The sequence below is a fragment of the Sciurus carolinensis genome, chromosome 2, assembly GCF_902686445.1.
Source record: "Sciurus carolinensis chromosome 2, mSciCar1.2, whole genome shotgun sequence".
NCBI lineage: Eukaryota > Metazoa > Chordata > Mammalia > Rodentia > Sciuridae > Sciurus > Sciurus carolinensis.
Window position 1 is genome coordinate 120,459,081 of NC_062214.1, and position 17,479 is coordinate 120,476,559.

At 39.0% G+C, this 17,479-nt stretch overlaps 1 protein-coding gene and 2 pseudogenes across 1 annotated transcript; 2 read left to right on the forward strand and 1 right to left on the reverse strand.

The window, feature by feature from the left end:
* Positions 1 to 227: 227 nt before the first annotated feature.
* LOC124978183 (vacuolar protein sorting-associated protein 4A-like) lies at positions 228 to 1,512 on the reverse strand (annotated as a pseudogene).
* A 283-nt stretch (positions 1,513 to 1,795) lies between these two features.
* LOC124977494 (olfactory receptor 4F3/4F16/4F29-like) lies at positions 1,796 to 2,732 on the forward strand (annotated as a pseudogene).
* A 9,552-nt stretch (positions 2,733 to 12,284) lies between these two features.
* On the forward strand, positions 12,285 to 13,250 carry LOC124976434 (olfactory receptor 4F15-like). Its single transcript, XM_047539311.1, has one exon. The coding sequence runs from the start codon at positions 12,285 to 12,287 to the stop codon at positions 13,248 to 13,250; it is 966 nt and encodes a 321-aa protein (XP_047395267.1).
* Positions 13,251 to 17,479: the final 4,229 nt, after the last annotated feature.

Below are 17,479 nucleotides of genomic sequence, written 5' to 3' on the forward strand. Positions count from 1 at the left end.
AGAAGTGGGAAGAGCCAGTATCCCCTGTGTGCCAGACAACAGCACAGCATCTGCAGCTATGGATACCCTTCACTTCCTGCTCCCTGGCTAGTGGTCAGACAGCGGGAAGACACTGTAGTGACTTTAGGACGAGCCCTGGAGCTCTGTCCGATCACCAATGTAGGGAATGTTGTAGATGTGTCCCAATCAACCTCCTACCTTCGCTTTCACCCATGGCAAAGAAGCTTTTAACTCTCCTGTCCAAAGTCCTCTGAGAATTTCTTCTTCATTCACTGTGGGCCAGGTGGTGGCCAAAGATGGGAGTATGTCCAACATGCAAACCACAGGTCTAAGAATTTTTCACCAGGGATATTCATCCAAGTCATTTCCATGGCCCCTGGGTCCCCTGGAGAGCATGGGGTCAAGGGGTCATCAATCACAATGCTAGGGTTGGTGTGGGAAGGACCACAGACCTTCCTGAAGTGTGTTGCTGACTGCACTTTTCTGAGGGGCTGCATAAGAGAGTATCTTACAATGATACTGATGTCAGCACCCGAGTAGCCTTCTGTCTTCTGGGCCAGCTCGTGGATGTTGGCATCTGGGAGGTTGTGGGGATGCTCCCCAGATGCAATCAGAACATCTGGGTATGGGCAGCTTCTTCTGGTAGTGAGATATAAATGTGCTTTACAAACCTCCTTCTAATAACTGAATCCAACACCCAGGGGATGTTTGTGGCACAAGAATGAGAGTCCCATCATTCCTATTCCCCAGCCCCTGCATCTGGACCAAGAACTCTGTTTTGATCTTTGGGATAACCTCCCTCCCTTTTCCTTCTTGGACCCACAGAGGGAATCCGCCTCTTCGATGAAGATGATTGAGGGCTCGTGCTGCCTCGCCAGCTCACACAGGCTCTCCACTAGCTCTTCACTTTCCCTCAACCACTCAGACATCGAGTCTGAGGAGACCACAGAGAAGGTAGAGTTGTTGACCTCTGCTGCCACAGCTTTGGCCTCATAGGATTTCCCTGTTCCTGGTGGTTCAAAGAACAGTATCCCTCACCAAGGGTGCGCTGGTCTGTGAACAAGCGTGGGAATTCAATTGACAAATGACAGCTTCTTCGACAGCCTCCTTGGCCCGCTCCAGCCCAGTCACATCACTCCATCCTATGTTGGGCTTCCCCATCACAATGGCACCCCTCAGTTGCTCTTGCAATTTCTTTTCCTCTGGATTATCCCCTTGGCTGTCACCATCACTGCGCTTGCCCTCACTCTGATTCTCTTTTACTGACTTCTCGCCGTGTTTCTTTGTTTCATAACTGATCCTTCAGCCTCTCTGCCCAGTCTTGATACTGCACACACTTGGCTAGCATGCTCTCCTGGGCCTTGTCACTGTGAGCCTGGGACGTGATTGCGTGGAGAGAGTGCTTCACTGCAGGCTGGCAGAGCTGGAGTGCTTCCTTGTAATTCTTGGCTTTATCCTTTTCTTGACTTTTGTCAGTAGATGAGTGGCTTCCTGGAGGGTCGATGTTGTCATTTCCTGTCCTACGTCCACCCTACAACCCACAGCACTGCTGGAGACTTCAGTCAAACCTTGGGTAGCTGAGGTGCTGGGTCCAGTGTGGGGAGGGTGGTCACTCTCAGTCAGAGCCTAGTTAGAGGGCCAGGGAGCCATGTCTTGTAGGTTGGTTTTAATGCTAAAGTAAAAATAGATTTTCCTGATTTTGACTTCTCTCCTCCTGGTCTATTAATGTAGTTGTCATAATTTGTATTTTCCTCTGTTGTCCTCCTTCAGGTAGCAAGCACTGCCGACAAAACCAATGGGTGGAGCAAATCACTCTGGTGTCTGAGTTTGTGTTCCTGGGACTCACCAACTCCTGGGGTATCCAGCTACTCCTCTTTGTGTTTTCCTCTATGTTTTATGTGGCAAGCATGATGGGAAACTCCCTCATTGTGTTCACGGTGGCTTCTGAGCCACACTTACATTCTCCCATGTGCTTTCTGTTGGCCAACCTCTCCTTCATTGACCTGGGTGTTTCTTCTGTCACTTCCCCCAAGATGATTTATGACCTTTTCAGGAAGCACAAAGTCATCTCCTTTAGAGGATGCATCACCCAGATCTTCTTCATCCATGTCATTGGTGGTGTGGAGATGGTGCTGCTCATAGCCATGGCCTTTGACAGATATGTGGCCATATGTAAGCCTCTGCACTACCTGACCATCATGAGCCCAAGAATGTGCATCTTCTTTTCAGTGGCTGCCTGGGTGGTTGGCCTTATGCACTCAGTGGTTCAGTTGACTTTTGTGGTAAAGTTGCCCTTCTGTGGCCCTAATGTGTTGGACAGCTTTTACTGTGACCTTCCTTGGTTCAACAAACTTGCCTGCACAGACACCTACCGACTGGAATTCATGATCACAGCTAACAGTGGTTTCATCTCTGTGGGCTCCTTCCTCATACTGGTCACTTCCTATATTGTCATAATTCTCACTGTTCAGAAACACTCTTCTGCTGGTTCCTCGAAGCCTCTGTCCACACTTTCAGCTCACATCACTGTGGTCGTCTTGTTCTTTGGTCCTTTGATATTCATCTATGCATGGCCCTAAACCTCTATTCACTTGGATAAGTTCCTGGCTATATTTGATGCAGTTCTGACCCCTTTTCTGAATCTTGTCATCTACACTCTAAGGAATCAAGAAATGAAGGTGGCAATGAGAAAAGTATGCAGACAGCTAGTGACTTATAGGAGGATCTCTTAAACGACTGCTTTGTGAACACTGTGCAACAATAATTTTGTTGAACAAAGGGAGTTCTTTTCTTATGACAGGGCTCAGAGAAAAGTCTTTCTTTGCCTATGCTGATTTGGTTATCTCCACTGATATTGAAATCACTGTGTCTTCTAGTTAGAATGGAGAAAAATCACTTCTGAAAACAGAGAAGGAATTATATATAAAGTATTTAGGAATCAAAGATTATAATAATCCTGAACCTCAATTCCTAAGGAATAATATTTATAAGAAGAAAACTCTGACATAAAGAAGATGGCAGTCTACTTTAAAATCTTTAGAACAGGGAAACCTACCTTCCTTGTTTTTTTTTTTTTTCAAAAACAGGAATGTGTCTTACACACAGAAATTTCTGGCAACACTCCACTGGGGGATATTGAGGGGATGATGAACTGGGTCTTATTTCTCCCTCCTACCACTTGCAAACACTCTACTCCATTTTAGGACTCTGCTAGTTTGTTCGTGGAGGTCACACACAGAGGAGTCTATCAAGTACGTGTTTTGGGGTAGAAGAGCAAAAGCTGTGTGAGCTATCATGATATATGTATGCAGCATTTCTTCTGACCAAAGGACACATTATGTAGCAAATGAAGTATAATATGAGGTCACAACACATGGAACTTATTCATCTACCCACATGCCCTATCACTTACAAGCAATTGACTCCATAGATTAGTGGAATAGTCTGTAAGGTTCAGTTACAATTCTACTGGGGGCTCCACACTTTGGGATGATGAAGTAGTTTCTCTGGATGCAGGAAAAGTCTACAATAAGCTACAGAATCAGGCTGTTACTCTTCTGTGCATGGATCCTATGGGGTCACCCTCTTCTGCAGCTGTAGCTTACTCATGATTCTAGAACCCCCTTCCTTTCCATAGCCCTGTTAGCCTAAAGATGCTAAGAACTTGTTTCTTTGCTAGCCCTGGATTCTTTTTCCATCTCTTATTGGTTTTCATAAGTCTGCCCAAACTCTTATATATAATTCCTTTAATCACTTCTCTTCAGTTTCCCATTTGAGTGTTGTGTCATACTTAAAGAAAAGGGGGAGAATAAACACCATGTCCCTAAATGCCCCTTTTCTGTCCTCAAAAATCTAGTCAAGTTAAGGATACATTGAGAGCAAACCTGGACTGGAATGTCCAGATGCATACTGTTTTGAAGGACAATGACTTTCTCTTGTGCACACTGGGAACTAGGGAAAACTAATTTTATCTGTAGAAAGTTGCTTATTATTATTAGCATGTAGGTCAAAACATTGTCCCTTGGGATGCCAGATATACAGTCAAACTCAGCAAGCTCATGCTGATGATGTCACTGCTCCTGTAGCCTGACATATAGACCCCCTCAGTGGTGACTGGAGAAGAACTGAGGACCCTGTGCAAAGGTTATCTGTCACTCATTCAGCCAGCCACCACTGGAAAACATGCCACGAGGGACAGAGGGTACCGCTTGGCAAAGTGCCACAAGGGCGGAGGCGCTTCTGGTCAGCTATCACCCCTGGACCTTCCCTGTAGGCACTTCTGCACTAGAGCCTAGGTCTCCCATGCAACCTCCAGGCACTTTCTTTACCCATCCCCTGGCACGACTGGGCTGTGGAGCTTGGCAAGTGTGACATCTCTTCTGGTCTGAACCTTGATTAATTCCCTGCTATATCTATAAATCAATGAAAAGAATTTAGAGTCCTATGTGTCTACAAGGGCAAGTACACATCAATGTAAAGCATAAGGAAGGTTTGGAAGAATATGGTCATGTGGTGTTGTCCCCAGAGAGGCGAGAAGGGGACCTGGAATACGGGTCATTGTCAAAGGGTCTTTCATTTTATTTGCGATGTTCTACTTCTAAAAATGATAATAGACTCATATACTTTCTATGCAATTAAAATTATTTAAAAATAAAAAGTAGTGATCTTTGCTGCTATCAAGCCATTGTGTGATACTTTAAACTAGATTTTGAGTTTTCAATGTATCATTCGTTAATATTAAAGTTAGGATTTTCTAAACTCTAATATGTTAGATATATTCTCTTTTTTTTCCAGCTAAACTGAAGCGTGATTACACTGAATTTGCTGTGCTTAAGAATACCCTGGGGTTAGGAGCCACATACTTCTGAGCTGCCAGATCACTGGCCTGCATCACAACACATTTTCTCTTTGTTTTTCTAGGTTTTGGAAAGGGGTTTGGGGCCATAGATGTGAGTGACTTTGGACAGACACTGAAGGAGGTCGGGGGCTCTTTCCCTGCTTTGCTGCCTTGGGAAGTCTTTTTTGGGAAGCAGTTCCAGCATAGGCAGTGCTAAGAATTCAGTAATTTGCTTATTTTTCAGCCTTATTTTTTAAATGTCTTCTCTCTAAAATTCATAATTTTTAGAACATTCTATCATGATTTGATTCTATTTTAATCATCTTTGGTTTTATTTTAAAATTATGTTGACTCCATTTTTTACATTTTTAGCTTTGGCTTAATTTTCTTCTTCACATTTCTGTTTTTCTCAACTAAATGAATATTTATAGAGTGCCTAACATATGGCAGAAAATGCACAAAGCACTGGAGAGAGAGAAAAATAAGGTAATATTTCTGCCCTTGAGAATCTTTCACTCTGCTGCGTGGAGAGAGAGTTTCAACGTCATGAGGTTGGTGTAGTGGGAAAGGTACAGAATGGGACTGCAAAGAGAAGGGCAGAGCAGAGTGGCAGCTTTCAGTGAGTTGTTCATCAGAATTACCCCAGGCAATTAAAAAAAAAAAAAAAAGCAAGTCTTGGCCCAAACTCAGAGAGTTTGATTCAAATAGTCTGGATCGGGTGTGTTATTTTGTAAAATCTCTCCTACTACTCTCCACCTTGAACTTATTGTCTTGTTATTTCTAAACCACATAGTTTCTCTGACATGCCGAATTTATCATACCTCATTCTGCAAGTTGTTAATTCTTGGAATTTGTCCTTCCCATCCTCATCCTGGTCTCCAACTCTCAAGTCTCTACTCAAATGTCACTTCCCCTGGGAGGTCTGCCCACATCCTCACAGGGAGACTTAAGGGTTCTTGCTTCTGTGTTCCTACCCGCTGCATGGATGACGTCTTCAGTAGAGCTATTATCCAGAATGGATTAAAATGCTTTGCTTGTGTGGCTCCAACTCCTTGGGTAGGCAGGGACTAATGTATTTGTAGAAGAATGAGCTGAATGAATAAACTATGTCTAGACCTAGTTTTCAGAAGAATTGCAATCTAGTGATCTTTTAAAAAAATGTTTTTTGGTGTTATTTTGGAGATCGTACGCTATAGGCTACTTTTTTTGATGCAAAAGAAATTCAAGTAAAATTTTCTGTTTTGCAAGATGTGTACTTAAGCCAAAGTTTACAATGAAATTCACATGAATTTGACTAGTCATGTTCATACTTCTAATCTGCCTCATTTCAAGCAACAAACGAGTAAGTCTGAATTGACAGATACAATCATCATTTTTTTTTTTTTTTTTGTGGTGCTGGGGATTGAACCCAGGGGCACTTTATTACTCAGCTATATCCCCAGGCTTTTAAAATTTTGAGATAGGTTCTCACAAAATTGCTCAGGCTAGCCTCAAATTTGTGATCCTCTTGCCTCAGCCTTTGGATTTGCTGGGATTACAGGCATGCATGGTTGTTCCCAGCAAGGCGATACTTTAAAACACCCAGTTTCAGTTTTATTTCCTCTCCAGTGACTTATCACAAGGTTTTTCTTCTGATTATTCTTACCAAAACAATTGAGTTCCAGGGACAATTCCCCTGACCACATGGAAAGCTGGCAAATCCAGGTTTCTGCAGAAGTACTTGGTCATTCTCCAATGCTGGTCTTAGCCACCTTTTTGATTATTTTAGTTTTTTTATAGAATAATAGCATGCAAGTCGAAAACTCAGCTACTCAGGGAACCTAATTACCTGAAGATGCTGTGGTCTGGGAACAGGTAGGTGCAAAGAAGGAAAGTGAAGATATCAACAGGAAAAAATTGAACTTGATATATTAAATTCACTTACAGAAAAATAGTCCAGTGGTAGAATCTGCATTTGCAGATGTCAAATAACCTTTTTGGTTATGGTCAGGTAGGTAATAAAATTGGGAAGAAGGAACAGATCATACTAGCAAGTGCAAATCGTAGAAAAAGTAAGTAACTGACTTCGACTTTCATTTTGTAGTAAAAATGTGTCTCAGTTTCAAGGGTGATACTAAAGCTATAGGGAGACCCCGGGGTCAGCAAATGTGAATCTTCAGCATAAACAGGGCATCTGAGTGTTCAAGAAATGCATTAGTAAATGATGTATTTATTTTACATGTTTAACCATTTCAACAGGAATTAAGGGAAATTAATAACCTAGAGGAGTTCAAAGTTAGGACTACTTGCTTTGTTTTATTTCTGTCTTTTCTGAAAAGTTGAAAAGGGGGAAAGTTCACACAGTTTAGTACTCTGTGGTCTTTATTGGAACTAAAACCAAAGAGCATACACAGAATTTGGAGGACTGACTGGTAAGCTCTCTTTATTGAGACACCCCACCCCACCTGCCTTTCCTGAATGCCTGTTTATAGACCCACATGGTCATTTTCAACTGTGACATAGAAAAGCTGTTATAATGGTATTCATAGGGGAGGGGGTTCATAATTCTGCTATGACCTGTGTCTGTTGGGCATTTAGGTATTTTTATTCTAGAGAAGTCTAATTTTGGTCACCCTGAGGCAAAGTAAATGTAAATGAAGTTCAGGAAAAACAACAAATTCAGGAATCCAGGAGCATGGAAATGAGCCTTAAGAGGCAAAGTGAAAGAAAGGGATAACTTAATTGGTTACTTAATTCAAGTAGAACAAAGATTTATTGAGTGTTCCTGATAACATTTTTGTTTTGACAGAGAGGCAAGTGGACATATATTTAAAACAAAGAACCGGAAAATCCACTGGAAGCAGGGAAGATTTGGACCATCAGAATTTATTAATTGTAGGCATGGCCAAAAGGAGAGATGTTGAGTTCTCCAGTAGTATGTCTTAAATAATTTGGATATGCCTCTGACATTAACTGGATTGAAAATTCTTTTCATATATTTATTCCTAGTAGGGTTCTCATTTTCTCCATATTCTACAAATACGATCTTTAAAATGAATAAGAATCTCTTCTGGAAGGCTGACCAAATCATGTAAATTTATAAAACAAGGGATGGTATTTAGAAAGCAAATATTAAAGATTTGTGATTTGTATTGTCAGTGGCCTCTAATTAAGAAGAGAGAAGGAAAGATAGTAATAGTCATGGAAAGCAAGGTGTATGTGTGTCTCTTTTGCTAGAGAACAGAAGATTGAAATGCCCTTTTAGAACCAGCTCAGGCGACTGGTCATTTCTTGTTATCTAAAACTTTGCAGACATTAGTATATTATTCTCAAGATTTATTACTTTTATGTTTGGGAAACTTCTGAATTTACAATCAAATTAGAGAATGCATTAATTACACGACCAATTTTTTTGCTTAAAGGTATGAATTGCTCCAAAAATTTGCATTTTTATGAAGTATGGTCATTTTAGATTCTGAGTGTTCCCAGCAATATTTAGCAGAAGTTCAGAAACATTTTTTCCTTTAAGTTGCATTTGAACTGTAAAAGGACATAAGTTCCCTGCATTGTGATATTTCCTACAGTAAGTGTGCACACAGGGATGTATAGCAGATGTATTCTGTCTCTGATCCTCACCTCTGATCATTACTAATATACTTCTGCAAGGTAGTTATGAGTTAAATAACAAAAGGAGAACTTACATTTGAGGAAATTATTCTCATAACTTATGACTTGTTTTGCTCCATATGACTTTATTTATTCCACATGATAGATCTAATTCATATAAATTTGACTGAACAGTTAAGCAGGCTTTATTGCTATTTTTCCTTCTAAGAAGTTTCTGTTAAAATGACTCTCAGTGGAAATGCTCTTTTACAAAATTCATTTAATGCTCAAATATTGAAAATGGGCTGGTTTATCTAATGGGATGAGAATAATTGAGATTTGTAATCAAACTCAGTAAAATGGGGTTTTCTTTTCAAACAGCAAAGAGCTTACATTTCTAATTTTTAAAATATATTTTACAGTGAAATGACTACTCTTACATTAATAATTTGTCAAGTATAATGGTTTATGTCACAAAATTGATAGCAATATTAAAATAAATTATATTAAATTCAACACAAAATTGATGGCAATATTAAAATAAATTATATTAAATTCAACTTGATATGAGGTGGTTCTACTAACTGTGCTTTTTCTGGCCAGAAGTAGAACCTTGTTTTCTTATTAATCTAGTATTTTGATGTTTACTTGCCTTTCTGAATTTTCTGGGGTTGGTAGTTTCATCATACTTTGTAGAAAATTCTGTGTTAGCTTTTTAAAAATTCTGAAGATATGGGGTCTAAGTGACCCAAAGGAGAGATGACTATGACTTTCTTTGCTTCAGAAACTCTCTTACTTAGGAAAATAAGTGTAAAGAGTTCAGTGTAATTGGTCTGAAAACCAAAATACTTCTTCAAGAAGGAAATGTGATCCACTTAAACTCTCATTCAGAATATGGTATGGCAAGTACAGAATACTTTGTCTTTTCTACTTCCAAATTTCTACTTGGTTTTAACAACACTTTCAGCCTATATCATTACTTGTGCTACTGAATTTAATAGCTTTCTACTGGCTGAGTAGGTGATTACTTTTTGTTTGCCTCAGGCTCCCCACTTTTTGGGGGAGGGGAGGAGGTGCTAGGGATGGAAACTGGGGCCTTGTGCATGCTCAGGGCTCAACCACTGACCACAACCCCAGACTCCTTCTTGAAGCTTCAAACGTTTCCTTATTCTAGAGTCCTCATTAGATTTGGTAATTGTGCATTTATCAGTACTGTTCATAGTTTCTTGTAGCTTTGGGTTTTTTGTTTATTGTTCATGTGAAAATTCTCCTATGGAATGCAGTGTTTCATAGTCTCCAAAAGGCCACTTCACTATGTATCATTTCAATATAACCCAAATCTGCCTTTCACTGCCTCTAGCTCTGCCACTATGACCTGAGCAACATCATCTCTTGTATCATTGTATGGTCAAGATAAAAATAATGTGTTTATAACCTATCTTCCTGCTGCTATCTTTGAGACTTTGAAGTGTATTCATGATGTAGCAGTCAGATTAATCCCTTAATGTGAGCTGGACGCTTTTTGGTTCTCTGTTCAAAATCCCGTTGTTGGTTATCTCTTTCAGAGTAATAACCAATGTCCTTATGATGGCCTATAACAGTCTCCATGATCTGTGTTCCCCTGACTTCTCAACCCTATCCATACTTGTTCCTTGCACACTCTGGTCCAGCCTCTTTAATCTCCTTATAGTTCTTTGAACATGGCATGTGAACTCCCATCTCAGGGATTTAGCTCTTGCTGTTGTCTCTGCCTGAAATGCTCCTCTTCCAAACGCCTTCATGACTTAGTCATTCATTTTAATACATTAATAATAAATAGGAACTATTTTACTACAATCATTTTTGGACTCAATTTATCTTTTTCTTTTTTCTTTTTTTTTTGTACATATACATAGGATAATGACGTCTGTCTCTTTCTACCATCCTTCCCCATCCCCACGGCCCCATCCCACCCTTCACTCCTCTCTGATAATCCAAAGTGCCTTCATTCTTCCCTACCCACCCCCTACTATGGATCAGCATTCGCTTATCAGAGAAAACATTTGGCCTTTGTTTTTTGGAGATCGGCTTATTTCACTTAGCATGATATTCTCTAGTTCCATCCATTTACCTGCAAATGCCAAAATTTCATTCTTCTTTAAGGCTGAGTAACATTCCACTATGTATATGTACCATATTTTCTTTATCAATTCATCTGTTGAAGGGTATCTATGTAGGTTCCATAGTTTAGCTACTGTGAATTGAACTGCTATAAACATTGATGTGGCTGCTTCATTGTAGTATGTTGATTTTAAGTCCTTTGGGTATATACCAAGGAGAGAGATAAGTAGGTCAAATGGTGGTTCCGTTCCATGTTTTCCGAGGAATCTCAGACTGCTTTCCATAGTGGTTGCACAAATCCGCAGTCCTACCAGCAATGTATGAGTGTACCTTTTCTCCCCGCATCCTTGCTAACACTTCTTATTGCTTGTATTCTTGATAATTGCCATTCTGACTGAAGTGAGATGGAATTTTAGAGTATTTTTGATTTGTATTTCTCTACTTGCAAGAGATGATGAACATTTTTAATATGTTTGTTGATTGATTGTATTTCTTCTTCTGAGAAGTGTCTGTTCAATTCCTTAGCCCATTTATTGACATATTTGTTTTTTAGGTGTTAAGTTTTTTGAGTTCTTTATATATCCTGGAGATTAGTGCTCTATCTGAGGTGTGTGTGGTAAATATTTTTTCCCAATATGTAGGCTCTCTGTTCATGTTATTGATTGATTTCTTTGCTGAGAAGAAGTTTTTTAGTTTGAATCCATCCCATTGATTGATTCTTAATTTGACCTCTTCCACTTTAGGTTGCTTGTTGAGGAAGTCAGGTCCTAAGCCAACATGATGAAGATTTGGGCCTACTTTTTATTTTAGTAGGTGCAGGGTCTCTGTTCTAATTCCTGTCTTTGATCCACTTTGAGTTGATTTTTGTGCAGGGTGAGAGAGGTTTAATTTCATTTTGTTACATATGAATTTCCTATTTTCCAGAACCATTTGTTGAATAGGCTATCTTTTATCCAATGTATATTTTTGGCACCTTAGTCTACTATGAGATAACAGCATTTATATACATTTGTCTCTATGTCTTCTATTTTGTACCATTGGTCTACCTGCCTATTTTGGTACCAATGCCATGATGTTTTTGTTACTATTGTTCTGTAGTCCAATATATCTTTTCAATCCCTTAGTATTTGCAAGACACTGTATAGGGAAACCAGCAAAATAAAAACTTGAAAGAATGATGATTTATAGTTTTGTTTAGTTTACAATCATATCAGAAGAAAAGACACATGACCAACAAGTACAGTAAGTAAATGTGGAAGTATAAGAGGGTCATAAGGAAGGGGTGACAGATGAGTTGCCATTTGATTTGAGTATTAAAGAATGAATAATGCCTTAGAAGTGCAAATTAGAGAATGTAATTTCTGGTTTGAGCAAAAAAATCAGTCATAGAATCCTACACCTCTCCACCATGTGACAGTCCTCTTTGTGTGTCTGGAATACGCGATTGGCTCCTCCTCCTCCAGGGGAGGATGGTTAGCATTGATCACACTGTCATAGCAAGTTAATGTCAGTGCATTTTGAGGTTTTATCAGGTGCTACTTCTGTGCCAGTCCACTGGACCGCTCGCATTCCAGGTGTTAGCGAGCCCTGAGGAAGCTCATTGACTGACATACCTAACAACAGCATTTAGTGGTCAGCAGAATCTTACATTTTTGTGAAATGCTCAGGTAATATTTGGCTCTAATAATTTATATACTTTTCCACAGAGGAAAATAATGTAATACTAATAATTTTAATTTTCTCATTCTTTCCTTTAGGAAACATGAAAGTGAACCTACCCACTGAGCCAGTGAATGGACCAAACCACTCTGTAGTGTCTGAATTTGTGTTCCTGGGACTCTCCAATTCCTGGAAGACTCAGATTTTTCTTTTTTGCTTTTCTTGCCTCTTTTATGTGTCCAGTTTGGCAGGAAACCTCCTCATAGTTGTCACTGTGACCTCTGACCGTTACTTGCACTCCCCCATGTATTTTTTGCTGGCCAACCTCTCGGTCATTGATCTGATATTTGGCTCCATTGCAGCACCCAAGATGATCTACGACCTCTTCAGGAAGCAGAAAGTCATCTCCTTTGGGGGCTGTGTAGCTCAGATCTTCTTTAGCCATGCTGTTGGGGGCACTGAGATGGTGCTGCTCATAGCCATGGCCTTTGACAGGTATGTGGCCATATGCAAGCCTCTGCACTACCTGACCATCATGAGCCCACGGAGGTGCATTTTGATCTTAGTGGGCGCCTGGACCATTGGTCTCCTTCACTCATCAGCCCAGTTGGCTTTTGTTGTTAACTTGCCCTTCTGTGGGCCCAACGTATTGGACAGCTTTTACTGTGACCTACCTCGGCTCATCAGACTGGCCTGCACCGATACTTACAAACTGGAGTCCATGGTCGCTGCTGACAGTGGGCTCATCTCCCTGGGTGCATTCTTCCTGCTCGTCCTCTCTTATGTCTTCCTCCTGGCTACCCTCCAGAAGCACTCCTCAGGAGGCTCTGCCAAGGCTCTTTCCACTCTCTCAGCTCATGTTACTGTGGTGGTTTTATTCTTCGGTCCATTGATTTTTTTCTATGTGTGGCCTTCTCCTTCAACACATCTGGACAAATTTCTAGCTGTATTTGATGCAGTTTTGACTCCATTTCTAAATCCCGTCATCTACACTTTCAGGAACAGGGAGATGAAGGTAGCAATGAGGAGAGTGTTCAGTCTGCTCCTGGGTGTTCGAAAAATCACCTGAGTGACTTGGTTGAAACAAAATCAAAGTGACTATTGAAAGTCCATAATAGCCAATCCTTTTGAGGATGAGACTTTCTGCTAGGCATTATTGAGTGTTCACAAGCATTTGTCAACTGTCTGGTGCGTCTGTTTTGTTCCCATGGACAAAGGGAACAAAGAAAAGGTGCCATTTTTCTTGAAGAGAAAGAAGAATTTTATGTACCACATAGAAATCAAAGGTTATACTACATCAAATATTATATTTAATTCCTAAAGAACAGTGCCAATAATAGCTTTCACCTATATTAATGGTGTAAATAAGTTTGTTTTGCAGGACATCTGAACTACTGCTTTTCAGGTGTCCTGCCCTACTGTTGGTGTAGTTGTTCACAGCAGGCTTTCCTATCTGTGTGTCCTACATCTCCTCTTCACCTGTTCTGCTCCATTATCTTAGTCATGAGCAAACAGTAGCAATCATCTTTAGAATTTGTGATGTCTTACATATTCTAATGCAAAAGTCTTTCTTCCACACTTTGTTCTATACATTGAAGAGTGTTTCCTATTTTGTGTTTACTCAAATAGATCAGGTGTTGGCAAATGTTCTGCAAAGTATTAGATTGTTAGTAGTCACTTTTGCTGTTGTAATTAGGAAATAGCCAGACACGACTCAAAAATTAATGGCTGAAGTCCAATAAAACTCTTCACAAAAATAGCGGCAGGCCAGATCAACCCAATGTTCAGGTCTGCTAACTCCTGAAGTAGATTGTGCCCAACAGGTTTGTTTACTCATTCTCCCTATCACAGTCTTTAGCTCAGTAAGAGTCTGTAGTGAAAGGAGGTGTCTCATAACACAAAATTTGCAATTAATAAACAGAGATTTCGGTCATAGTAGCATCAAATAACTTGTGTTATCTTAACCGAGTTAACCTCTCTGAAATGAAATTCTTTACAGGTGGCAATAGAACTCACAGTTATGATGATGATGAAGTCAGATGGTATTTGCAAAGGTTTTATCAGCTTAAAAATTCATCTGGCTTCCTTCCCTGGACTGTAATTATTTGCTTGGAGTCTATCAACTTGGATGTAAAGTTCATTTTATCTTTTAATTTTTGTATCACATATTAACTTTGTCTTAAGCCTCACACATGTACAGAAGTATCTTGTGATGTGTCTCCATGATCTTGGCTTTAATTTTATTCTGGTGTATACTTTCATTGTTTTGTGTCACCTGAAGAATTGAAGATTTATTATTTCCTTCCTTCTTCAGTTCATCAGTAAGAATAATAAGGTTAATATTTACAGAGCATATATCAAACATCAGCATTGCTTTTAGTTTTATCCATAAACTCATTTAATCTTCACAACAGTCTTTGAGATAAATACTATCACCATTCTCATTTTACAGATCTGTAGACTGAAGCACAGAGAGGTCAAATAACTTGTCAAAGATTAGTAAGTGGTAGATTTAGATTTGAACCCAGGCTGTCTGACTCCAGAGCCTGGATTCCTAATCATTATGTGATTGTTTTTCATAAAACAGGTTTAATATCCATACTGGTGAGCTTAAGTTTACATTTATTCATTTAGGGCCAATTTCTCTATTCCCATTTTCTCCCTATATTTATGTCAATAATTTGTTCATGGTACAATAATTCTGAATTAAATAAATTATTTTTATGGACACACTGTAGAATTATGTTCTTACAGGTTAGCTATTATAGAATAATATTTAATAAGAGAGAGAGTTTCCCAGGATAGATTAATAAGACAAAAAAAAAGGGAATAAAGTAAGATTTAAAATTTGATATAATTTTAATACAATGTATGAATGTAAGCTGAAATATTAATAGTAATGTTTCTCCAGTAGGAAGAATATAGATGACTTTTACTTATTTTTGTTTTGCTTCCTGTGTTTTTGAATTCATATAAAAAAAATCATTGTCCAGACCAATGTCATGGAGATTTTTCCCTATGTTTTCTTCTAGTAGTTTTGAAAGATTTGTGGCTCATATTTAAATATTTAATGAATGTTGAATTTATTTGTTGTGTACAGTATGAGAGTCTGATCTTCTGCTTATGGCTATCTAGTTGTCCTAACACCATTTACAAAAGAGACTGTCCTTTCTACATTGCTTGTTCTTGGGAACTTTGTCAAAAATCAATTGATCCAACTACCCCATTCACAATAGCTTCGAAAAAAATAAAATACTTGGGAATCAATCTCACAAAAGAGGTGAAAGACCTCTACAATGAGAATTACAGAACACTAAAGAAAGAAATTAAAGAAAACCTCAGAAGATGGAAAGATCTCCCATGTTCTTGGATAGGAAGAATTAATATTGTCAAAATGGCCATACTACCAAAAGTGCTATACAGATTCAATGCAATTCCAATTAAAATCCCAACAATGTACCTTACAGAAATAGAGCAAGAAATTATGAAATTCATCTGGAAGAATAAAAAACCCAGAATAGCTAAAGCAATCCTTGGCAGAAAGAGTGAAGCAGGGGGTATCACAATACCAGATCTTCAACTCTACTACAAAGCAATAGTAACAAAAACGGCATGGTATTGGTACCAAAATAGAAAGGTGGATCAATGGTACAGAATAGAGGACACGGACACAAACCCAAATAAATACAATTTTCTCATACTAGACAAAGTTCCAACAATATGCAATGGAGAAAAGATAGCCTCTTCAACAAATGGTGCTGGGAGAATTGGAAATCCATATGCAACAGAATGAAACTAAACCCATATCTCTCACCATGCACGAAACTAAACTCAAAATGGATTAAGGATCTCGGAATCAGACCAGAGACCTTGCATCTTATAGAAGAAAAAGTAGGTCCAGAGCTTCAACATGTCGGCTTAGGACCAGACTTCCTCAACAGGACTCCAATAGCACAAGAAATAAAAGCAAGAATTAATAACTGGGATAAATTCAAACTAAAAAGCTTTCTCTCAGCAAAGGAAACTATCAGCAATGCGAAGAAAGAGCCTACAGAGTGGGAGAAAATCTTTGCCAATCATACTTCAGATAGAGCACTAATCTCCAGAATCTATAAAGAACTCAAAAAACTCTACACTAAGAATGTAAGTAATCCAATCGACAAATGGGCTAAGGAAATGAATAGACACTTCACAGAAGAAGATCTACAAGCAATCAACAAACATATGGAAAAATGTTCAACATCTCTAGTAATAAGAGAAATGCAAATCAAAACCACCCTAAGATTCCATCTCACCCCAATTAGAAATGCGATTATCAAGAATACAAGCAACAACAGGTGTTGGCGAGGATGTGGGGAGAAAGGTACACTCATATATTGCTGGTGGGGCTTCAAATTAGTGCAGTCACTCTGGAAAGCAGTGTGGAGACTCCTTAGAAAAGTTGGAATGGAACCATTTGACCCAGCTATCCCACTCCTTGGCCTATACCCAAAGGACTTAAAATCAGCATACTACAGAGATACAGCCACATCAATGTTCATAGCTGCTCAGTTCACAATAGCCAGATTGTGGAACCAACCTAGATGTCCTTCAATTGATGAATGGATAAAGAAACTGTGGTATATATATTCAATGGAATATTACTCAGCCATAAAGAATGATAAAATTATGGCATTTGCAGGCAAATGGATGAAACTGGAGAATATCATGCTAAGTGAGATAAGCCAATCTCAAAAAACCAAAGGAAGAATGATATCGCTAATAAGTGGATGAGGACACATAATGGGGGGTGGGAAGAGTTAGTGTTAGGGTTAGAATTAGGTTTAGGGAGGGGGGCAAGAATGGAGGAAGGAAGGACTGTATAGAGGGAAAAGAGGGGTGGAAGGGGTGGGGGGGAAGGGAAAAAATAACAGAATGAATCAAACAGTAGCCCCTCACTATTGGTTTGATTTTTCATTTCCCTGATGAATTGTTACTTTGAGCATTTTTCATACCTGTTGGCTGTTTGTATGTCTTAGTTTAATAAATGCCTATTTAGGCAGGTCCTTTGACCATTTTAAATTCAGATTATTTACTTTTTTCTATTTAGTTGTTTGAGTTCCACATATATCCTGAATATTAACCTCTCTTCAGATGTACAATTTGGAAATATTTTCTCCCATTCTGTATGTTTTCTCTTAACTTTGTTTTTCTTTTCTTGCAGCTATTTATTTGATGAAATTTCACTTGTATCTACAATTTCTTTCATTAATATTTCTTTAACAATTTTTTCTTTGACAAATTCTTCTTTCTACTTAC